The sequence below is a fragment of the Lissotriton vulgaris genome, chromosome 7 (genome assembly GCF_964263255.1).
Source record: "Lissotriton vulgaris chromosome 7, aLisVul1.2, whole genome shotgun sequence".
Lineage (NCBI taxonomy): Eukaryota > Metazoa > Chordata > Amphibia > Caudata > Salamandridae > Lissotriton > Lissotriton vulgaris.
Genome location: NC_141695.1, coordinates 33171149 through 33196508, shown reverse-complemented (window position 1 = coordinate 33196508; position 25360 = coordinate 33171149). Strand labels below are relative to the sequence as shown.

The window sequence follows — 25360 nt, the reverse complement described above, 5'->3', positions numbered from 1 at the left end:
ATGTGTCAGAGTGTTCAGGGGTTCAGTGGGAGGTGTTGTCCCAGGGCATGATGCATAGGGCAGAACCAGGCAGGGACAGGCCATATGGCGGGGATGGATGCCACCACCTCCTTCCTCACACAGTCCTTTCCATCCACATCTTACTCCTCTGATACTTCTTCTGTGTCCGGTGTGTCCGAAGTGTGTGGTGGTGGTGTAATGGCTGGATCACTGTGTGCTACTGACACATCAGGGTGTGAAGGTGATGGGGCTGCATCACTGTGTGCTACTGACACATCAGAGTACGAAGGGAATAGGGCTGCATCACTGTGTGCTGCTGACACATCACGGGTCCGAGATGTGTGTGTCAAGGTTCCCGTTATAGTAATCTGGGAGAGGCTCAGTGGCAGCAATGGCAATATGAGGAACTGCAAGGCATGGAAGATCCCAGCTACATCTTGCCGGTGTTCAGCCTTTGCAGCCATACGTCCAGCCTCCATCTGCTTCATGGTCTCCAATCCTGTACATCTGTGCCAACTCTGTGCTGTCATCTCAGGTGCCTGTCTGACTAGACAGTTATTGTATCCGAGTAATGGCCCCAGCGATGTCAGCCAAAGAATTGTCGGGAAGCATGGTGCGGACAGTGGGTGTCCGTTAGGGACTGTACGTGGTCCCTGATGGAACTCAGACACCCATGAATGGCATTAAGTTTGGCTGCCACAAGCTCCAAACCCACCAGCAGCTGATCAGCCATCTCCACCTGGCAGCCCAACACATGGCATTGGAATTCCATGTGTTGTTTGGGGTTGTCCTGGGAGACAGCTGTGGTGGTGTCTGTTTTCTGCTGTGCCGTCTGTGCTGGGGGTGGCGCTACCTCGAGACAGCTGGGCTGCCCTGCTCCTGGGGGTGGGGTGTGGAGGCTGTCCATTAGCCATTAGAGCGTGTCTGAGCATATGTGCAGGTGGTCCTCTTCATCATCACTGATAAGATTGATGGTCTGCTCTACGGTAGGTGTTGATTGTCCCTCTGCAATGTAAAGTCGAGATGCAGGTCAACAGAGTAACCCATGTATGTTGACGCTTTGCATATCTTTACATACAGACTGCATGACAATGTACATTGTGACTGTTTTGGTGGAGCTAGCTATTTGATGGGAGACAATGGGAATTTCGACTACATGATGAATGTGTGGTTGTGGTTGTACTTGTACATTGTCATTACACTGTGTCAGGCAATGCCAGATGTGGTTGGCCAGTTTCTACGCACAGGCAGCACCAGTTCTGTCCTCTGTTCTGTAGTGAAGGTGTTGAACGTTGTACCACATTGTCTTCAATGTTGATGTGCTATGATTGCTATGTGTGTGTGCTGCATTGTGGGCTAGTCGACGCTGCAGCTCTGATTTCGCAGACCCTTATCCCTTTGAGGCGGTGTGCCTTTGAAGTGTGTGCTTTTCGGGGGCTGAAATAGTTGATACTTGGGTCATTTGTGCTCTTGGACAGATTTTGTGGTCTTGTGCATTGTTTGTCTGCTGATGTGTAATGGACGTCATGGGTTGTAGGTGCACATGGATGTGTCAGTGTGACCTGCTCCTTTAAGGATGTGATCCACACTGGGCCACCTCCATGTTGAATCGTGCACCATGTCATGTATTTTGACTGCAGCCATGCTATCGGTCATGCAGTGTAACTTCCATGGTCAGTGTGGCTCAGCCGCTGTTTTCTAGAATCTGCACATGTGCATGGGTAGGTTGTGTTGTTGGTGATATAGAGGATGCCCTTATGTGCACATGGTGGATGGGGGCCTACTTAGTGTTTGTATGTGTGCTGCAGTGTGCCAAGGGTATCAGGCACATGTTCCACTATCATTTTGCGTGTGCAGTGTGCTACACATGATTGTGCATGTGTGCCATTGAGCCCTTCTCCCCATGTCCCCCCAGCCCCCGGTCTTTACTCACCCTGTTGCTGTTGGGTCAGGTCATATTGAGCTGCGTCCAAACCCCTGACTCCTGCCACCATCTCCACATGGGTGACCGTGGCCACCATTTCCTCCAGCTCATCCAGCTCCTCCTGTGGTGCAGGACTCCCACCTCCAGCCGCCTTTGTTGCCTTCCTGTTGGCAGCGAGTTTCTGTTTGGTTTGCCTTTGCACATCATGCCAGTGCCTCTTGACCTCCTCTGTTGACCTCCTCGACACTCCGACTGCATTGACGTTGTTGACGATGATCTGCCATATTTCCTTTTGGGTTTTCAGTGCTGCAGTGGAGGTGACGAACAGTTGTTGGTAGGGTTCTGTCACCTCCGTGACGATGATCCGGTCTTCCTGCGGACTGAACCCTGTCTTCCTCTTCCTCTTCTCCTTGCCCTTCTCCAACCACAGGGGTTTCTGGCTGGTCCTCTGTGGGGCTTGTGGGGTTCGGGTTGTCCTCTGCACTTGGTCTAGGTGCATCCATGTGCTAAGCAGCTTTATTTGTTTTTGGTGTGTTTTTTTATGTTGCTTTTATAGTGCATATTCCCGCATGATGCGTGGGAATGCAGGCCTGTCGCTGGTTGTCGCAGATTTTTGTATCGCGATTTGGGGCATCGCCACTGTTTGGGCATTTGTGCGTCACGTTGATTTTTACATGGTCATTTGATGCGTTGTCCTGCTATTATCGCATGGTGCCACTGGGTTGGGAATTGGACGTTAAGACGGTGTAATTTTTTTGCAATGGTTATCACACGTTCTTGAGAATATGCCCCTTTGTTTTTTCAGTGGGTGATATAATTTCTTTTTGGGAAAATGTTAGGGAATTGAGCAGTATTAGTGCAGTTCACAAATGGTGTTCTGTAACATTCAGATATTCAGATGATTTTTTTGTGAGGAATAGCAGTGTGTTTAGGTGAACATTTGCCAGGATTAGTGCAGCCCAATGCTGCAGAACATTTTACAGGACTGAGCTTCACAAGTTGTTAAGAAATGCACAAACCCATATGTTATGTTATGTTATATGGTTTTTGTATAGCGCACGGATGCCGCAGCAAAGTGGCGTCCCGGCGCTTGGAGAATAATAACACAACACGACAGAAAAAAAGGAGAGGATAAGCAATGGGGAAAAAAGGCCTAAATTGTGGCAAAAAGGAAGGTTTTAAGTGCCTTCCTGAAAGGAAGCAACTCAGGAATGGAGCGCAATGGAGCAGGCAGAGAGTTCCAAAGGGATGCTGCCATCACTGAAAAAGAGCGGCCACCCATCCTAGATTTTTTAAAACGTGGCACGATAGCTAGATTAGATCCGGCAGAGCGAAGAGCTCTAGCAGGGACATAGTACTGGATGGTATGTGCAAGAATAGGAGGGGAGGCTGTTTTGAGGATTTTAAAAGTTAAGCACAAAGCTTTAAACTTAATTCTCTGCCCCACCGGCAGCCAATGAAGATCCTGAATGGTCCGACGTGCCGAAACAAACTTTGGAAGGCCAACAAGCATCCTAGCCGCCGCGTTCTGAACCCTCTGAAGGCGGGATAGCTCAGCCTGGTTTAGGCCCAAGAACAGGGAACTAGCATAGTCCAGTCTGGTAAGAACCAGGGCTTGAACAATGATCTGTCTAGTCTCCGCATCGAAGAACTTGAAGATTGGACGAAGACACTGCAGAGTACCAAAACAAGTACCGGCCACACGCTTTGTGTGGGAAGTGAAGGAAAGCTTATTGTCAAACCACACCCCGAGGTTTCTAACCTCTGCTACCGGGGAGGGGACAGGGCCGAGATCAGAAGGCCACCACTGATCTCCCCATAGTTGACTTTCCCTACCAAAAATAATGACCTCGGTCTTAGAGGCATTAAGTTGAAGCCGATTGTTCGCCATCCAGCCTGCCACAGCTTTTAGGGCTGACTGAAAGGTGGGGGCGTCCATGTTGGAATCGCCGTTAAGTGCCACCGCCAGCTGCGTGTCATCGGCGTATGACACTAAGGAGAGACCAAAGCTGTGGGCTACCTCCGCTAATGGCTGGACATATAAATTAAACAAGGTAGGGCTTAGGGCCGACCCTTGGGGGACACCCTGGAGTATGGGACGAGAAGCAGAAACAAAAGGGGGAGTGGAAACCTTAAAGGCACGATCCTTAAGAAAGGAGCGAAACCACTCGAGTGCCACCTCTCCGACTCCGGCTTCCATCAGGCGATGTAGCAGAATCTGGTGAGACACAGTGTCGAATGCGGCACTGAGATCCAAAAGGATCAGTGCCGCCGTCTGACCCAGATCCAACACATGCCTGATGTGTTCCACCACAGCCAGAAGGGCAGTTTCTGTGCTGTGGCCTGCACGAAACCCATTTTGGGAATTATCCAATATATTAGCTTCCTGTAGATGAGAAGATAAAATAGCATTAGCGTGAGCTTCTGCCAATTTAGCTGGCCAAGGAAGAAGAGATATAGGGCGGTAGTGTTCAGGCTTGGTAGGATCGAGGGCGGGTTTTTTAAGAATTGGAATAACCGTCGCCTGTTTCCAAGCTTTAGGAACACTGCCCGTGCTGAAGGATAAGTTAATAAGGCCATGTAGAGCCGGATAACAGCCTTCAGCCAATTCCCGGAATTGATTGGGTCTCATGGGATCGTCCGGGGAGCCGGATTTAACTTTCGTCGTCAGGGCAGTGAATTCATCCAAGGTCGGGCTAGGAATAATCAGTAATGGTTTATGAACCAGTGACCTAGGGCTAGGGCTATCTACTTTGTGTCTTGAATTGATCATTTTTAGGGCCGAAGTTTCACTAAAAACTCCTTTTTCTATACACGATTTAGCATTATGCTACAACACACCAGCAAGCTTTAGGTGTCTTACATGAGGTTTGCATTCATTGTTCTATCTGTAAGCACAGATCAACACCTGTGTGTAAATTGTATAAGGTATCATTTTGTACAAATTAGAAATATTACCCTAAGGAAAGCCACACAATAGTCTTGTTGTCTATTATTTGTCTCCTCCATTTGTTGTTTCCTTTTTTACACTTCTTAGTCTGCAGTCTGTTTTCTGACTTCTTTACCAAAGTCAGAATCTTATAAAGTCTGAAAAACTTTGCTAAACTTTATAAACCTTGGCAATCTTTTTGAAGCTTGGAACTTGTAAACTTAAAAAAAAAAATGACCTACTCCTGTTTGTGGCACCATTGTTCCATGAGGAACCAGGATCATGGGCATAGTAGAGAACTCCTACACCAGATGTGAGGTGTTACTCTTGAGGTTAAAATAACTTTAGAGGTAGTTTATGTTTCTTTGTAATTCATTTGTCAGTGTCTAGTTCATCACTCCTTTCTTCTATAATCTTTCCCCAGCAACATGAAGGTGGTTTCAGTGTGATCCAGCTGGTGGGGATGCTACGAGGAATTGCCTCTGGCATGCGTTTCCTCTCTGACAAGAACTATGTGCATCGAGACCTCGCTGCTCGCAACATTCTGGTCAACAGCAACCTGGTTTGCAAGGTGTCCGACTTCGGCCTTTCTCGCTTCATAGAAGATGACGCTTCTAACCTTTCATACGCAGGAACACTGGTGAGGCAGCCAAATGTGTTTTATGGTGTTTAAAATATTATGGGAAGTGGCATCCTTTTAAAACCTAGGGGCATATTTACAAGGTGTTAATAACAACATCTCGTCAATTTTTCTGACATTCTGGTGGCGTTACCTCCTTCGCCTTATTTACAAGGCAGTATTAAGCCACTTAACGTGGCTTAACGCTGCTTTGTAAATAATACACCACTTAGCTTGAAAGGGGCATGCAGTAGGTGTTGTAGCGGGCGTTCAGCCACAACACCCATTGCATTTTGACATTTCCCCATATTTACAAGTTATTGGGCACTGCTAAAAATGCACGCCAGGGAATACCTGAACTTAAGAAGGCGATATGAGGAAAAATAAAATTCTCCACGTACATTGCCCTTTTTGCATTTTGCAGCACACATAGATAGAGCACATTGACTGTAATGATTGTTTATGTGCAGGAAGGTGTCACTTTCTGATCATAAACAATTGCCCTTGCAGCACAGGCACCCTAGGCAGTTTTTTGGTGCCAGTGTGGAGGAAACTCAGGGGTGCACTGCATTCATGTTTATATATGGTGCATCCCTGAGTTTTGAAACTGTCTGAGCATGGCATTACCATTTTTTGCAAACCATCGCGCTCCACCAGTTTCTTGTAACTATGCCCCTAGTGTTTCTACCTTCTTTCAGATTGTCTGAGAAATTCAGCCTGACTTCGTTTACACTTTGATCAGGAGGTGAAGCCTGTGGTCCTCTAACACACACTCCCATCTCTTGAAGACCCAGTGGATGTCATCTGCGCATGCATCCTACTTTAAGATTAGCAAACTGTTGGCCTTCATTGAGGTGGTGTTTGCTGTCTTGCCAGCTCTGTAATATTAGAAGCAGTGCTTAATTTGAGCCTGTGGTTTCCAGTGTTCAGCACTAGCACTTAATTGTCAGCACTGGCACTTATGGTGGCGGTGTTTGTCTAATTTAAAATTACATTAAAATGACTATTAACTGCCACCCAAGCCATTCTTCTAGCTTTCAAGGCATGGAGATTTCTGAAATGCAACACCCTTAGGTGTGAGGGGGTTAGTAGTTTTGTTGGTACTCTCAATGGGTGGTGGAAGCTGCTGGGGCCTCCTGACAAGGGGCCCGCACTTATTTCTTTACAAATTAAGCCCTGATTAGAATAGTTTATCCCTGGAGACTCAGCACCATGAAATTAGCCTTGCCTGCAACAGGGGTCATATTTGGGTGATCCATGATGATCTAAAAAGAAAATGGATGCACTAGAATAAAATAGCAATTGAATCACTCGGTGGAAATGGGCATGCTAACATACTAATATGTGTGGATGCAAATTGGAGGCATCAAGTTATTAGATGGGTCCAAATGATTAGATTTAAGAACCCCTAGTGTGTACATAGGCCACCTGCAATAATAGATTGCACTATCTGAGCTGAAAAGCCAGTGAATGTTTATTACTGGTCAGTATGTCTTGGGCAGGGAGCAGCAAGTATAATGTGTTAAAGAATACATGGGTGTTGCGTGGGAACACCCACAGCAACACCCATGAAATTGTAATGAAAATTCAGAGTCATCAACAAGTTACAGAACCAAAAGTGCGCCAAATGTTGTACTGGCTGGTCATTGCAATGTTTGGCCCAATTGTCATAATAATTTCATTAGAACTTTTGCAGTTTTGCAACCATTAAAGTGTTTGTATATTTTCCTTGTGCCGTTTTTGCTGTTTTTCTTGCCTCACTTGTCACTTGCGCCATTCACTTATCTGCACAAGCACAGGATTCTATGGGCTACACCCACATTTAATGTAAATAGTGCTGATACTGTTTTTGTATTAATTTTTCTAAAATGTAGACTGCTCCTTACATTTTTCAGAAAACCATAGATGTCTCCATGTTGCCTCCTTACTGCAATTATTGTGCATGTTTTAGATAATTGTCTATGAATATTAACCCTGGGCAGAGACCTCCACTCCGCCTGTGGAGTGTGCGGACATTTGCCTTCTGCGCGTTTCGCAGAGAACGCGGAGAAGGCAAATCTCCGTACACTCCGCAGCGGAGAGGAGTTGGCCAGCCCCCGACTCCACCCCCCCTATAAGGAAGCAAGTTAACATTAATTAAAAATAAACTTAAAAACACTTACCTCTGTACTGCGGTGTTGCCAGGCTGCCCTCCTCCTCTTCCTCGCCGTACCAGTAATGCTTGAGAAAACTAAGCATGAGTGCGCACCGGCGCATGCGCATTTCTTGCAATAAATGCACATGCGCGGGCGCGCGCGCTTTTGCAGTTTTATCAAGCATTATCAATACAGCAAAGAAGAGCAGGAGGGCAGGATGGGAAAGCCACAGTACAGAGGTGAGTGGTTTCAAGTTTATTTTTAATTAATGTTAAATCACTTCTTAATAGCAGGTGGAGGCGGGCGGCGTAGTGGAGCGGAGCAGAGCGGAGTGGAGTTTGTTTGCAACACCGTTGTCCTCCGCGTAGCCCCGCTATGCCCACTATGCGCAGGTTTATTGAATATCAACTGTTGAGATACAGGCACAAAGCCAAGACTAGGGCTAGTTACATATTGGTACCATACCTTGGTATGTCCCCGTGACAGAAGCTCCAAGCCAACAAAGACGCTGCAAAATGGCACCAGGCCCTACTATCTATGGAAACCACAATACCTAAGCTGCCAGGCAGTGCTTCATTTGCTCTAAGGTTTTGATGCTGAATACCAAAGCTGCGCAGACTTGATTCCAGCTCATGCCTCTATAATCCACCACCATAATAATAAATAATAATCCTGTATTTGTAAAGCGCACGGCTACCTGTAGGTTTCCTGGCGCTGGGGGCCGTCGGGAAGATTAAGCAAGCTATTTCCCAGAGTCACATGGTGCTGGGCAGACCCCTGCCGCCGGTGCTGGGGATCAAACCATGATCCCCAGCGTCTGGCGTCAGTCGCCCTGGCCGCTGCGCCACACCTCTGCCACAATATACTCTTACACCATATACTTCCTGCCTCTTTATCTCACTCTTACAAATTCATTTTCATCCCCGCTTTCTCCCCTGCTACTGTTTTCCATCTTTCTCTACCTTCTTCTTTTCCCCTTTTGTGTTTGTATCTCTCTTATTTGGATCGAAGACTGTTGACAAATAAGTACTAGTCCCCAAAAACCAGTACTGGCATGCCCTACTTGCAACAACCGACTTGAATTAAGTATTTCCACCAGGGTTCTCTACATAATGACACCAGGCTCTCCTACCTGACAGCTTCATGAGGCCTAAGCTGACAGGGCGCTTTCCAGAATGACACCGGGCCCTAGTATCTGAGATAGGTATAAGACCTAAGCTGCCAGGGCTCTTTACACAGTGGCACCTGTATTTATTATCTGAGAGGGGCATAAGTCCTAAGCTGCCAGGGCTTTTTACACGATAGCGCCCGTCCCTAGTATCTGAGAGAGGCACAAGGCCTAAGCTGCCAGGGCTCTTTACATGATGGCACCAGTCCCTAGTATCTGAGAGAGGAACAAGGCCTAAGCTGCCAGGGCTCTTTACATGATGGCACCAGTCCCTAGTATCTGAGAGAGGAACAAGGCCTAAGCTGCCAGGGTTCTTTACATGATGGCACAAGTCCTTGGTGTCTGAGAGAGGCCCAAGGCCTAAGCTTCCAGGGCTCTTTACATGATGGCACCAGTCCCTAGTGTCTGAGAGAGGCCCAAGGCCTAAGCTGCCAGGGCTCTTTACATGATGGCACCAGTACCTAGTATCTGAGAGAGGCACAAGTCCTAAGCTGCCAGGGCTATTTATATGATGGCATGAGTCCCTAGAACATGTGAAAGGCATAAGTCATAAGCTGCCAGGGCTCCTTACATGATGGCACCAATCCCTAGTATCTGAGAGAGGCACGAGGTCTAGGCTGCCAGGGCTCTGTACATGATGGCATCAGTCCCTAGTGTCTGAGAGAGGGACAAGGCCTAAGCTGCCAGGGCTTTTTACATGATGGCACCAGTCCCTAGTGTCTGAGAGAGGGACAAGGCCTAAGCTGCCAGGGCTGTTTACATGATGGCATCAGTCCCTAGTATCTGAAGGAGGAACAAGGCCTAAGCTGCCAGGGTTCTTTACATGATGGCACAAGTCCCTGGTGTCTGAGAGAGGCCCAAGGCCTAAGCTTCCAGGGCTCTTTACATGATGGCACCAGTCCCTAGTGTCTGAGAGAGGCCCAAGGCCTAAGCTGCCAGGGCTCCTTACATGATGGCACCAGTACCTAGTATCTGAGAGAGGCACAAGTCCTAAGCTGCCAGGGCTCTTTCTATGATGGCATGAGTCCCTAGAACATGTGAAAGGGATAAGTCATAAGCTGCCAGGGCTCCTTACATGATGGCACCAATCCCTAGTATCTGAGAGAGGCACGAGGTCTAGGCTGCCAGGGCTCTGTACATGATGGCATCAGTCCCTAGTGTCTGAGAGAGGGACAAGGCCTAAGCTGCCAGGGCTTTTTACATGATGGCACCAGTCCCTAGTGTCTGAGAGAGGGACAAGGCCTAAGCTGCCAGGGCTGTTTACATGATGGCATCAGTCCCTAGTGTCTGGGAGACGCCCAAGGCCTAAGCTGCCAGGGCTCTTTACATGATGGCATCAGACCCTAGTATCTGAGAGAGGAACAAGGTCTAAGCTGCCAGGGCTCTTAACATGATGGCAGAAGTCCCTAGTGTCTGGGAGAGGCCCAAGGCGTAAGCTGCCTGGGCTCTTTACATGATGGCACCAGTCCCTAGAGTCTGCGAGAGGCCCAAGGCCTAAGCTGCCAGGGCTCTTTACATGATGGCACCAGTACCTAGTATCTGAGAGAGGCACAAGTCCTTAGCTGCCAGGGCTCTTTATATGATGGCATGAGTCCCTAGTATATGTGAAAGGCATAAGTCATAAGCTGCCAGGGCTCCTTACATGATGGCACCAGTCCCTAGTATCTGAGAGAGGCACGGGGTTTAGGCTGCCAGGGCTCTGTACACGATGGCAGCAGTCCCTAGTATCTGAAAGAGGCATAAGTCATAAGCTGCTAGGGCTCTGTACATGATGGCATCAGTCCCTAGTGTCTGAGAGAGGGACAAGGCCTAAGCTGCCAGGGCTCTTTACACGATGGCAGCAGTCCCTAATATCTGGAAGAGGCATGAGTCATAAGCTGCTAGGGCCCTGTACATGATGGCATCAGTCCCTAGCATCTGAGAGAGAAACAAGGCCTAAGCTGCAAGGGCTCTTTAATTAATTAATTAATTGCAAGTTTATATAGCGCTAGGATCGACTCCCGGAGGAGTATCTCCGCGCTTCGACGGCTGCGAAACCCTTCCTGGCTTCCCTGAGAGATGGTCCCTTAATGGGTATCTCCAGGGTGAGACCAGGCATCCCCGGCGGTCTGGTGGGGCCGTTAGTGCAGATGAGGCAAGCTTATGCCCAGAGTTGCCGAGTGTGATCGCTGATCAGAGTGGGCACCGAGGCGAGAGAATTATCGAGTCCGCTGACTCTGGTCCAGAAACCTGCCGCGTCGGGAATCGAACCCTGGTCCCGGGCCGTCCTCTGCTCCCGGGTCTGCCGCCTCTAACCAGTGAGCCACACTACTGCACTACATGATGGCATCAGTCTCTAGTGTCTGAGAGAGGGACAAGTCCTAAGCGGCCAGGGCTCTTTACACGATTGCAGCAGTCCCTAGTATCTGAAAGAGGCATAAGTCATAAGCTGCTAGGGCTCTGTACATGATGGCATCAGTCCCTAGTGTCTGAGAGAGGGACAAGGCCTAAGCTGCCAGGGCTCTTTACACGATTGCAGCAGTCCCTAGTATCTGAAAGAGGCATAAGTCATAAGCTGCTAGGGCTCTGTACATGATGGCATCAGTCCCTAGTGTCTGAGAGAGGGACAAGGCCTAAGCTGCCAGGGCTCTTTACATGATAGCACCAGTCCCTAGTGTCTGAGAGAGGCACAAGGCTTCCCTAGTGTCTGAGAGAGGCACAAGGCGTAAGCTGCCAGGGCTCTTTACGTGATGGCACCAGTCCCTAGTGTCTGAGAGAGGCACAAAGGCCTAAGCGGCCAGGGCTCTTTACATGATGGCACCAGTCCCTAGTGTCTGGGAAAGGCATAAGTCATAAGCAGCTAGGGCTCTGTACACGATGGCACTAGTCCCTAGTGTCTGAGAGAGGCATAAGGACTAAGCTGCCAGGGCTCTTTACATGATGGCACCAGTCCCTAGTGTCTGAGAGAGGCTTAAGGCCTAAGCTGCCAGGGCTCTTTTCATGATGGCACCAGTACCTAGTAACTGAGAGAGGCCCAAGGCCTAAGCTGCAAGGGCTCTTTACACGATGGCACCAGTCCCTAGTATCTGAGAGAGGCCCAAGGCCTAAGCTGCCAGCGCTCTTTACATGATTGCATCAGTCCCTAGTATCTGAGAGAGGCTCAAGGCCTAAGCTGCCAGGGCTCTTTACATGATGGCACCAGTCCCTAGTATCTGAGAGAGGCTCAAGGCCTAAGCTGCCAGCGCTCTTTACATGATGGCACCAGACCTAGTGTCTGAGAGAGGCCCAAGGTCTAAGCTGCCAGCGCTCTTTACATGATAGCATGAGTCCCTAGTATATGTGAAAGGCATACGTCAGACGCTGCTAGGGCTCTGTACACGATGGCACCAGTCCCTGGTATCTGAGAGAGGCACAAGGCCTAAGCTGCAGGGCTCTTTACATGATGGCATCAGTACCAAAGTTTTTGAGAGAGGCACACTGTTTAGGCTGCCAGGGCTCTTTACATGATGGCATCAGTTCCTAGTATCTGAGAGAGGGATAGGTCCTAAGCTGCAAGGGCTCTTTACATGATGTCATCAGTCCCTGGTATCTGAGAGAGGCACAAGGCATACGCTGCCAGGGCTCTTTACTTAATGGCATCACTCCCTAGTGTCTGAGAGAGGCTCAAGGCCTAAGCTGCCAGGGCTCTTTACTTGATTGCATCAGTCCCTAATATCTGAGAGAGGCTCAAGGCCTAAGCTGCCAGGGCTCTTTACATGATGGCACCAATCCCTAGTATCTGAGAGAGGCTCAAGTCCTAGGCTGCCAGGGCTCTTTACATGATGGCACCAGTCCCTAGTGTCTGAGAGAGGCACAAGGCCTAAGCTGCCAAGGCTCTTTACATGATGGCATGAGTCCCTAGTATATGTGAAAGGCATACGTCATAAGCTGCCAGGGCTCTTTGCATCATGGCACCAGTACCTAGTATCTGAGAGAGGCACAAGGCGTAACCTGCCAGGGCTCTTTACATGATGGCACCAGTACCTAGTATCTGAGAGAGGCTCAAGTCCTAGGCTGCCAGGGCTCTTTACATGATGGCACCAGTCCCTAGTGTCTGAGAGAGGCACAAGGCCTAAGCTGCCAAGGCTCTTTACATGATGGCATGAGTCCCTAGTATATGTGAAAGGCATAAGTCATAAGCTGCCAGGGCTCTTTACATGATGGCACCAGTCCCTAGTGTCTGTGAGAGGCCCAAGTCTGGCTGTGCCCCCCTTTATCACCAGCCATCAGCAGCCGAGAGTCGCTTCTCGTGGTGCAGCTAACCACTGCATATGCAGGTTTACTTTGGAGAGTAGGCACAAAAAAATGTTAATGTTTCTAGAAATACTTGAGACCTTACAGAGGATACACATATGTGAGGTTTATTTTGTATGTACTATACAGCAAAAACATATTCAAAAGAATTACAGACATGAGTCCAGCAGGTTCAGCACAACAGACAAAATCAAGTAATTATAGATAATATTTAAAAGACAAAGAACAGTATTGAAAGGCATTTAAAAATGGGAAGAGATCTGAAGGTGTGAAAAAACATATGCCGAAACTATCGCTTGAGTGAGTGAAAGCAAAAGCATTCTGGGACTATTCACACAAAGTTATAAAATATTCCTAAACACAGCTTGTAAATCATATCCCATTAGAGATCTTAGTAAGAAGTGCACTGAACAGGCCTCAACAATTTCTTTTAGATGTCTATTGCCAGACTGATGTATAATTAGGCTCTTTTTTGGCCCATAACCCTGCCACCATGTTGGCACTCATTCATAAACTCTTGGAATCATTAGGATAGTCAGTAGCTGGGAAGGCGATTTCCCCCTTCACTTGGCCCCTAACTTACCAAACGAGACTGCAAAATTTATCAGACTCCCTCCTTTGTTTCATGGTTCATTGAAACAAGGATAATATAACATGCCTTGCTCTCATGCACCTTTGAAGCTTTGAAGCTCTATACTTTTGTATTAAATGTGGTCCATCGGTCTCCTTCACGGGGATACTGATCTATAGGCCGCCTGGCCATAGAGCCAGCTTCTCCTCTGACTTACTGAGAACTCTCGAACCTTATTTTGGAAAGCCCTGCCTCACAATATTGGGCGACCTCAATTTTCATCTTGATGAGGCTGACTCTAAGGATACCCTGTCATTGGTTGAGTCACTCGGAGCCTGTGACCTTGTTCAGCTTGTTACCAGTTCCACTCACAAGGCAGGTCACATCCTCAACGGGGTATTTTCTAATGATTCGAGACTTGCTATCGGCTCTCCTCTTCCGTTGGTCTGGACTGATCATTTTGCAGTACCACTATATCTCACTCTCTCTGCCTCATGTTCCACCAAGCAGGATACAACTTCCCTCGCTCTTAGAAGAAACCTCAGAAACATTACGGATGAGGCTCTTGCCTCTCTAGTTCTTTCTCCCGAGGTTCTCTCCTCTAAAGACGCGGATGAGGCAGCCCAAGATCTGAGGGACTCTATCACTAACGCAGTGGAAAAGCTTGCCCCTGCATCCCTGCGATATGTAGCCCGACGCAAGCCGACAGCACCATGGTTTTCTGACCATCTGAGATCACTAAGACAGGGCTGCAGAAGCAGTGAGAGAAGATGGAGGAAATCCTGGGATCCTAAGGACCGGGAGGCCCATAAGTCTGCTTTGCGGGAGTATAAACAGAAAGTGATATTGGAAAAGCAGGAATACTTTTCCAATCTTACTAGTTCACTCACTTCCTCTAGGGAGCTTTTCAAAATCGCTGACTCGCTATGCTCCCTCCAACTCCCAGATCCCGTAGTCAGCTCTCAGGATCTATGCAATGACATCTCAGACTTTTTTCACAACAAAATCCTTGACATCCATACTTCACTAGAAGTACAACGTCATTCTCTGGATGAGAATATCCCTCCTGGCATAAGCTCTCTGGATTCTTTGGATGTAGCCCCTTCCAGTTCACTCATGGAATTTCCATCTCTGTCTCTTGAAGGACTGAATCTTCTACTTGACAGGACGAAATCCTCCTTCCCTATGGACCCTCTACCTCTTAAAAAACTGAAAGAGTGTAGAAGCAGTCTTCTTCCCTCCATGTTGGAGGTGATGAATAAGGCGATTGCCCAGGGCTCCTTTCCATCGGTATGGAAGAAGGCTATTGTGAAGCCCCTCCTCAAAAAACCATCCCTTGACCCCGGCCTCCTTAAAAATTTTAGGCCTATTTCCCTACTCCCTGCACCTGCTAAAATACTAGAAGCACATCTGAACTTTTATCTGTCTTCCTTTCTGGATGCCTCCGAGTACCTTGACAACACCCAACACGGATTTAGAAAATATCACAGCACAGAATCTGCTCTCACTTTGGTGGTCGACAACATTCGACGCAAAGTGGACGCTGCTCAAACTACAGTTCTAGTGCTTCTGGACCTCACGGCCGCGTTTGATACCCTGTCTCCCACCATCCTAACATCTCGGCTTAGGGAGGCAGGTGTCACTGGGTCGGCCCTGAGTCTCCTTAACTCCTTTCTCCTTGATAGGGAACAGAGAGTGATGCTCGGAAACCACCTCTCCCCTGCCAAGTCTTTGCAATGTCGGGTGCCACAGGGGTCGGCATTAAGCCCGACCCTGTTTAACATCTACGTGGCCCCCCTTGCTAGGCTGGTAAGATCGCAGGGGATGGAGGTGGTATCATACGCCGATGACACCCAGATCATGGTGTCACTGACTCATTCCTCTGTCACTACATCTGCCTTCAGCTTCAGGTCATGCATGCAGCATGTGGCAGATTGGATGATCATCAACTCCCTGAAGCTGAATGGCAACAAGACAGAGGTATTGGTCTTTGGGAAGGACCAAGACGTCTGGTCGAGTGAGTGGTGGCCTTCCTCGCTTGGCATCTGCCCCACCCCCTCTCAATCTGCCAGAAATCTTGGCGTGATTTTTGATACTTCACTCTCGATGTCTCTACAAGTGAATCGGACCGTGGCGACCTGTTGGGGCGTGATCAGGATACTCAACAGAATCCGTAGTTATCTCTCCCTTCAGGCACATAAGCAGATTGCAGTCGCCCTTGTTGGCTCCAGGTTAGATTACTGTAATTCCCTATACATGGAGTCCAACAAGGGCCTCATACATCGACTGCAAATTGTGCAGAATGCTGCAGCACGCTTCGTCTTAGCTCTTCCTAAGACATCATCGGCCACCACCGCGAGGAGAGATCTCCACTGGCTTCCTGTCCAGCACAGAATATATTTTAAAATGTTGTGCCTGACGTATAGAGCACTTGAGGAGGGCTCTAAGGGTGCTATCAGCTCTCTACTTACCCGCTATTATCCAACAAGGTGCCTTCGCTCTGCGGGATTACTCCAACTTGTTGTCCCCCGTTTCAGGCTGACTAGATGGGGAGCTAGGGCTTTTTCCGTCGTCACCCCTCAGCTCTGGAACGCTGTGCCAATGGAGATTAAAACCCTACCTTCAATGGACCTGTTCAAAAAGGCCTTAAAAACGTGGTGCTTCTCAAGAGCCTATTGAGGATGAACTGCTTTGCGTTTGATGTGAGCTGGTATTTTGAAATAGGCGCCTTGACGCCCATTGGGCTAAGTTCGTGCAGGATAAGACGCCTTTCATTCATTCATTCATTCACCTGGAGGGCCAAGACTGATTTACTACTCTTGCTTTTCATCTTCTCTTCACAGGGGGGTAAACTGACCATCCGGTGGACTGCGCCTGAAGCCATCCAGTACCACAAGTTCACCACCGCCAGTGACGTCTGGAGCTATGGCATCCTCATGTGGGAGGTGATGTCCTTCGGCGAGAGGCCCTACTGGGACATGTCCAACCAGGAAGTGAGTTATTGAAGTTTGGAATATGGCTCATGCACTTACAGTGCAAATGCCTGTCCTTTGGAATGCTGTCTTGTAATCCACTACAGATGCTTATTTGATATGCAGGAAAATAGTTGTAGAATGTTTAGGCAACAGAGTCGCCGATTGTGAAAGTACATTTTAATGTGAGTAAATCTATATGTGTAAGTTTACCCTCACACTTTTGAGTAACTTTACTACTTTGGTCTATTCCCCATTTCCAACTGTAAAGTTACTCAAAAGTGTAGACTTAAGTGTCTGAAACAGGATGTAACATCAAAAATGACCCTAAAATTAATGCTTGTGGTAACTTAATGACTGTATTGGATAGTCTACACACTGAAATGTTACAGTATTACTAACTTATTTTAAATAATAATATTTTCAAAATATTACATTTAAACTAAAATTATATTTCTGAAATTTAGTTGAAAGCAGTCCCTCTAAACTAAAAAAACATGGATTAATATTATGTAATTGTGATGTATAAAATTAATTAGCACAAATTGAATTATTAATCTTAAAATAAATATTGCATTTAAGGTAAATGAAATATTTTAAAACAAATTAATAATTTTAATTGTAATAATATTTTTAAACAACTTAAAATATTTAATACATTTTAACACTAGTTCCTATGGGGTTTATTTAAAGTCCCTACCTCCATTATTTTCTGCAGGAGGTGATGCAGTAACTGGGAGTGGTCATGGGTAGTGCTGGACTTACTCCAGCTCTGAAATAGAGTACATTTCCTAAGTGCCCACTCCCGGGACATTGCAGTTTGCTATGGCTTGGCCGGAGAATTTACCGCTCTCACAATGCAATAGCAAACTCTGCTCTGCTTCGAGTAAGCAGGAGCATGTGAAATGTTTTTTCTTACTCAACATGAAGGGGAATTGCTTTTGGACAGAGGTAGCTGCATGTTCAGCAGCACCCTCTGTCCAAAAGCAATGCCAGCTTCTGCAGGAGACGGGGAGCCTGCAGAGACAACAGGGGCTTTCAGGCTCCTTCCGAGAACCCCACCGTGAACTACTGGGTGGCCTGGGTGGGACCAGGGCACCCAGTATTGTGGCTAGGCCCTGGGCGATGGGAACCACAGCCAAAATCAGCATGGTAGGGGACTGCGTGCCCCCTCCCATTATTTAAATAAATAAAAGGCCAGGGGATGGTGTCCCCGGGGCTGAAATTGGGCCCGGGTATTAGGGCTGCGGCCCACCTCACCCATTGAAAAAAGGCCTGGCCCTGGTGGATGTGGTCCCAAGGGCCAAAAAGGGCACAGGGAAAGGGGGCAATGCAGCCCCCTCCCTTAATTAAAAAAAATAACCTCAGGCAAGTTGGCAGAGGCCACGACCACTTCACCACCACTTCAAAAACACACCTCCTGGCGCACTGCTGGATGGGGGATGAAGTCAACTTTACTTCTTCTGGACCTTGGGGACCAAGAAACCTTCCTGGTACCTCCTGTAAGTCCTACACTGTGGGATTCCTGAGAGGACATCCCACTTGGAGGCCCTGCCTCCTTTCTCCACCACTCTGCAGGTTCAGGAATAAATTCGACTTTACTCTTTAAGGCCTCAGGATTAAAGAGGACTTCTTCCACCAACCACTAGTGTGCCAGAAGGTGTATTTGCAGAGTGGTGGCAAAAGGGGGCATGGCCTTTGACAAACTCTTTGCAATCTAGCTGTGTGAGAGTTATTCGATGTAACAGGAGGAGTAGTTGGCCTCCAAGGACCCTCAAGAGCAAAGGGGACTTCATCCCCAACAAGTAGTGCACCAGGAGGTGTGTTTGCAGAGTTGTGGAGAAAGGGGGTGTGGTCACTGAAAACCTCTCAGCAATCCCGCTGTGTGGGACTTCCTGGAGGTAGCAGGAGGGGTAGTTGGCCCCAAGGACCCTTAAGAGCCAGGGGTACTTCATCCCCCAACTAATAGTGTGCAAGGAGGTGCGTTTGCAGAGTGGTGGAGAAAGGGGGCATATCCACCAATAACCTCTCTGTAAAGCCACTGTGTGGGACTTGCTGGAGGCAACAGGAGGGGTAGTTGGCTCCTAAGGACCCTCAATAGCCAAGGGGACTTCACCCCCCACTGGTAGTGCGAAGGCTCGTTTGGAGAGTGGTGGGGAAAGGGGGCATGGCCTGCTACCAGGGCTCTGCAACCCTGCTGTGTGGGAATTATTGGAGGCAACAGGAGGGGTAGTTGGCCCCCAAGGATGTCCTTAGGGGCCAACTACCTCTCCTGTTCCCTCCAGTAAGTCCCACACAGCGGGCTTGCTGAGAGGTCGTCGGAGGTCATGTCCCCTTTCTCCACCACTCTGTAAATGCGGCTCCTGGCACATTGCTGGTTCGGGGATAAAGTCCACTTTACTCCTGTGAGGACGAAGAAGCCCTCCTGGTACTTCCTGTAAGTCCTACACAATGGGTTTCCTGAGAGGTGGTTTGAGGCCTGCCCATTTTATCCACCACTCTGCAAAAGGGACTTCTACTTAAAATACTGTGGACATTCACAAAAAAAAAAGGTTAAAGGGACTTTATAGTTTGGAATTAGCATTTAAAAAACCTTGGAAATTTACGCAAGAAAACAAAGGTTACAGGGACGTTATAGTTAGGAAATGGAATTTAAAAAATCAGAAGAAATTCACTAAAAAAGCAAAGGTTACAGGGACGTTATAGTTAGGCTCTGGATTCACTTGTACAACATCAATTGAATTCAGCCATTATAGTTCTTGAGCTAACCATGACTTATCCTCCCGCAATGGACTTCTAATGACCTCACATACTATATCACTCATCACATCGTCAGTGACATCACGGATGACAATACTAACGGCATCTCAAATGACATCACTGATGACATCATCCACAGTATCTCTGACACACTGCTCGCACCCCAATATAACCTTTCATAAACCCACTCTAACTTCCACACTACCATCCACAAAGCCCTTCACACACCCATACCAGTACTGGCACAGCAATTCCCTGATTCATAGATCAAGACACACATCTACTCGCTCACCCATACAGACACTCATACACCCACTCATTCACTAATACAACCACTGACCTATCTACTCACACACCCAAACAGCCACTCACACAGTCGGTCACCCATAGAGCTTCTCACACTCCTACTCACTCACCCATAGAGTCAATCACACAGCCACTTACTCATCCATAGTTACACACACACTCACTCACTCATAGAGATGTAAACACATACTCACTCACCTATACAGTCACAGACACAAGCAAACATTCACACAGACAGCCACTCTCACATTCACTAACTCACCCATACAGTCACTAACATTCCCCATCACTCACCTATACTGCCTTTCACATACCCAGTTATTCACCCTTATACCACTGACATGAATTCACTCACTGACATAGCCATAAAAAACACTGATTCACCCATCCAGCCCCTCATGCATGCACTCACTAACCCATACAGCCACTGACTCACTCATCTATACAGACAGTCACACACACCCTCTAACCAACCAGACTGACACTCTGACACACATAGAGGTACTCAGACAACCAAATGCTCACCCATACAGAAACTCATTCCCAATCAAACACCCATACTGTCACTTAGACACCAAATGACAGACAGATACAGATATTCACACAACTAGTCCCTCACCCATAAATTCACTGAGATACCTAATCACTCACTTATACAGTCAGTCCTGCACCCACTGAATCAACCAAAAAGGCACTCATACACCTACTGATTCACCAATTCACCTCGGTATATATATTTAACACTCATACACTTTTCGAAAGCACTCACAGTCACTGGATGATGTCATCAGTATTATAATTTGACACGTCATCATGAGTGATGTTATCAGTGATGTCTCTGACCATGTCATGACTGATGTAATATGAGAGGTCATAAGCATTGCATTGCAGAGCGCAAGTTATAGTTAGATCACTAACTATAATGGCTGAATTTCACTGGTTTTGTACGAGTGAAACCTGAGCCTAATTATAACATCTCAGTAACCTTTAGTTTTTTCAGTGAATTTCTAAGATTTTCTTTATTCCATTTTGTAACTATAATGTCCCTGTAACCTTTGTTTTTTCAGTGAATATATATATATGTGGTATTGAAAATCTATTCTTACTTCACTTTTGATATTTTGGTTTTCGTATTTTGTCCTCGATATTTCTATGCCATGATACTCTATCTTTGATACTCAGGATGCATACCAATTTAAATATGAGCATATCCAGTGTTACTGCTACATGCATAATCGAGATCACAAAACACAGACTCAAGGAGACTGAAGTGCAATTTTACAACCCATAAACTTTTTCCATAAAGGGTTAACCTACATTTGCTATTTTGGGTTCATGATTCATACTCGAAGAACACAGAACTTAAACACAAGGTAAAACACTAATCTATTTGAAATATGCATTTTTTTATAGTGCACTCATTCTCAAGAAGGTTTTTTGGAACTAACATGCATACATGCAGAATGATAAAATGTGTATGCTGTACTTTTTATTGCAATTTCGGCATTTGTAAGTGCTGTAATAAATAAAAGGTCTTACTTTTACCAATGTTATGGTAATCAGTTTACCAACTGGTAGAATGGAAGGCTGAGTTGAATGTGCAGGATTTGAATTTTTGACCTGCAAATCACCACCAATGACTATAGCAATTGTCTAATTAACTCACTGAGCTAGCTAGCTTGTACATAATACACACCCAAGCATTTGCAAAACCAAAAGGTCTGCATTTATTGTGCTGACGAATGGACACAGAGTATTTGTACTGTGTGTCCGTGTAACCTTTCTTTACACTTTCCATAACTCCTATGTCTGACCGGCTGTTTGGCCATTTATATTACTATTTTACAGTTTCAAGATTGTCAAAGTGTTGAGTGCAATGGGTCACCTATATTAGCAGGCTACATCAGTAGGTCTGGCTATGGCAAAGTATGTTGTTTGTGGCACTGTTTCAAGGTGACCAGTGTGTTGTTTCAAATCATGTCTTCATCTAGGAATGGTAACGCAATGAACAAATGAGTAAATAAACCTTCAAATATGGCCGCATGTGCACACACAGGTGTCCATCTTTAAATGGGGTTTTCCATAATTTATCTTTGATTTAGTATTCCGTGATGCAATGTCTTCAGCTCCAAATAGCACCCTTTGAAGGTGACAGGCAGGGGTCATGTGAATGGAGTGTGAGACCTATCTGTTGATACCTTCTCAATGCAGGTATTGGACGCGCTTGACCAGGACTACCGTCTGCCACCGCCTCACGACTGCCCTTCCGCACTCCACCTTCTCATGCTCGACTGCTGGCTGAAGGACCGAGTCCAGAGACCCAAATTTGAGCAGATTATCAGTTCATTGGACAAGCTGATTCGGAATCCAGCCTCCCTCAAGACTGTGGGAGTTTCCAGCAGCAGGTGATAGCGGGTTTAGAGGTGGGGGTTTTGGGCTACGGGCTGCAACGTTATACGTTCCTCTCCTCTTTTATTTCTGATACTATCTCTGTGTTTATTTCCTAAATCTATACCCATCCTTTATGGGTCATCTTGATAATTCAACAACCCCAATGCACACAAGTGTAGGCCTCAATAAGGGAGGAACTAATGCAGCAGAGGCAGGACCTGAGGAGAAGCCTAGGACCTAATAACTTGTTGGCCTTATTAGATTGTTGTAGACAGCAAAGCTGAGCTGTCATGGAATTTGCAAATGTCTGTTGATTGCTTTAGGAGGTAGCAAGGCTATAAAGCAGATGCATCTCAGATTAAGAATTGACCAGCCCAATCAATAAGAGCTGTGGAGGTTTTTCCATGTTTGCTTTGCTATCTTGTTCACTCCTCAGCTTAAAACTGCTGCTAACTAATACTGTTTCCTCTTTTCATAGGCCATCTCAGCCACTTTTGAGCAACTGTCCTCCAGATTTTCCAATGCTCTCCAGTGCACATGACTGGTTAGATGCCATCAAAATGGGTCAATACAAGGATAACTTTGACAATGCGGGATACGCCACTTTTGATGTCATTTCACGCATGACCCTGGAGTAAGTAATTGCTTTGAAGTTCCTCAAAGTAAGGAATAATGAAATAAATGGAGAAAAGAGAGACTTTGAAAGATAAATGGATATAGAGGTAGAGAAAGAGAAGAGACAAGAAGTAGAGTTGTGTAGAATACATACCTTTACATTGCATGTCTTACATCGCACGCTTTACAGTGCACGACGTGCGATGTAATGGTTAGCGTTGTAACAACACGTTCATTGTAATGACCAAGTTGTAAAGGCATGTGATATAAGGCATGCACTGTTATGGCTGTCTCCTGTTGTGTGTGTGCGTTAGTAAGTGTGTGTGGTAATATTTCTGATTGAAAGAGATGTTTAGGAAGAGTAAGAAAGAGTCTGTGTGTGTGTGTTTGTACACACGTGGAAATGAGAGCGAGATAACCAGAGAACGAGTTTGGAAGTTTTATCCTACCCTAAATGATGGTGATGATTTGAGAGTCATCAGAGAGCTCCAGTATACAGTGGTGACCAGAGATCCCACTGCCGGCTCAGGTGCTGCATTCTGCGCAGTCTACAGCAGGCCACGGAGCCTCACTGCTTGGCATCACTTAGAATATCAATCGTGTATGGTACAAAATTTAGATGCAACCAGCAGTAATTTCAGCTACAAATATCTCATTCAAGTTGTGACAGTGATCTACGACAGTGGTTCTTAACCTGTAGTCTGGAGACCCCTGGAGGTCCACAAAGCCTGCTCAGAGGGCCCAATACTATTTAAAAAAATAATAATATTAATGGAATAATAAAGTGTGAATTAACAAAGAACATACAGTAAAGTTACCATTTTTAAAATGTTCTGCAAATGTGAAGGAATTTGAAAGTGGAGAAAACATTGTTTTCCTCAGGTTGATTCATGGGAGCAGTGGCTCAAAGAAAATAGAGTATAGACAATCAGTTGCCTCAATGTAAGTTAGAAAAGCTTTGCCCTTCACATTAAAATTAAAATGTAGATTGTTTTTATTTCTTTGTGAATTAAGTAAAATATTTCATCATATATGTATTTGTTTGATTAATGCTTGTTTACAAATATTTGTGTATTGTTTGGCAATTCAAATTCTCTACATTTCTTAGGCCGGATTCCCACAATTCCAGTAAATACTCAGTGAGGGTTCCCTGAGCTCAATAATGATTCAGTTGATGGCACCAGAATTCATGTAATGGTTAAGTGGGGGTCCACAGAAGAGAAAAGGTTAAGAATCACTGATGCTTTGTATTCTGGAGCTCCGGGCCTCTCCTGTAGAACCAACTAACAAGTGTTCTTCATCTTGTAAACATGATCTGATCCTGTTCTTCTTGGATCGGATGGCCCAAGAAGAAGCTAATTGAGATAATCTGTCACCGTAGGTGGTACATAGTCCATAAAGCTATTCGCTATCATCAATGACAATGAATCAAGAAAAAGAGATAAGGGAAAGAAAAAACACTAGAAGCTACAAGGGAGTGAGCAATGTGGGTGTATTGAAGGGACATGAAAAGTGTTGAAAGCAGGGAGATCAGGAAACAAGTAGAAGAATAGGCAGAGAAGGTTAGAAAAGGCACCACCAAGAAATAGGATCCTTCATGTGTTTATCCTACTAACCACACTATCTGCCTTCCACAGAGACATCAAGCAGATTGGGATCTCCTTAGTTGGGCATCAGAAGAAGATTCTGAACAGCATCCAGTTGATGAGGGTTCACCTGAACCAGCAGGAGTCAGTGGAAGTTTGACACAGGCCACCAGTGTAAATAATGGACTTTGTGGTGTCTCCGGTGATCATAAGCAGAGACATGAAACTACTACATTTCAGACCATGAACCGCTTGCACAGGGATTGGACGACAACACACTGTAAAGTTTTCATTGGAAAAAAATGACTTGCATAACTCAGCGTAATCTCAGCTTGCACTGTAATTAAATGGATTTGCTTTGGAAAAGTGATTGGTTTTTTTGAAGCCATCTGGCGGAGGGAAAGTAATGTTCACTGTATCTAAACAGGCTCTTTTCGCAAGTCTTGCAAGTGCTTTCTCTTATCTGCTCCACCTCCAGAGAAGGCTAGATCCACCATACTCACTTTGAAAGAAGAGCTCCTTCACTCTATCAGTGGATCTTCTGAACAGGCGTGAGGTCAGTTGCCTTCAAGCAATTCTTGCCGCTGAGATTATCTTGCACTTTTGATTTGTCCTAAGAGTATTTTTCCTGTGCTGGGCAGATTACAAAGATAGTGATTGCCCAACCTGTCACAGCACCCACTCCAGAATATAACTATGCACTAATACACAAATGATGTGCTATTGACATGATCAACTGCTACGCTGGCTTGTGTGCAGTGGTACGCAGTAGCATGATACATAGCCACTCTCCAGATGCCACCATTTTTTCAGGACTCTAACCAAGGCATTACACACACTTTGGATTAGTAAATTTGGGATTTTCTGCACACTAAGCAGTTAGAGGTGATGAACTTGCAGAATGCAGTGCTTCGTGGACTTTTACAGCGGCATCTTCATATCAGCGACTGTTTACGTGGTTCTGTCTTTTAACACTCATAGTGTAATTTTCCTTGAATGCACCAACATGAAGGTGTGAGACAATATCACAGATGATTGCACACATTGTTCACTTGCAATAATTGTGTTGTATTTTTACATAACACTCCTGTTTGTTACATGGAAGACATATT

The 25360-nt window shown here is 46.2% G+C and overlaps 1 protein-coding gene across 1 annotated transcript in view; it reads left to right on the top strand.

Moving 5' to 3' along the window:
* Positions 1 to 25052, top strand: part of LOC147700600 (ephrin type-B receptor 5-like) — a 276679-nt gene extending 251627 nt beyond the window's left edge. Inside the window, exons 12-16 of the mRNA XM_086929705.1 lie at positions 5278 to 5493; positions 16462 to 16611; positions 21868 to 22061; positions 22526 to 22681; positions 24300 to 25052. Coding sequence (XP_086785831.1) covers positions 5278 to 5493; positions 16462 to 16611; positions 21868 to 22061; positions 22526 to 22681; positions 24300 to 24408 — 825 coding nt within the window. The 3' untranslated portion in view covers positions 24409 to 25052. The remainder of the gene's footprint in view (positions 1 to 5277; positions 5494 to 16461; positions 16612 to 21867; positions 22062 to 22525; positions 22682 to 24299) is intronic.
* The last annotated feature ends 308 nt before the right edge of the window (positions 25053 to 25360 follow it).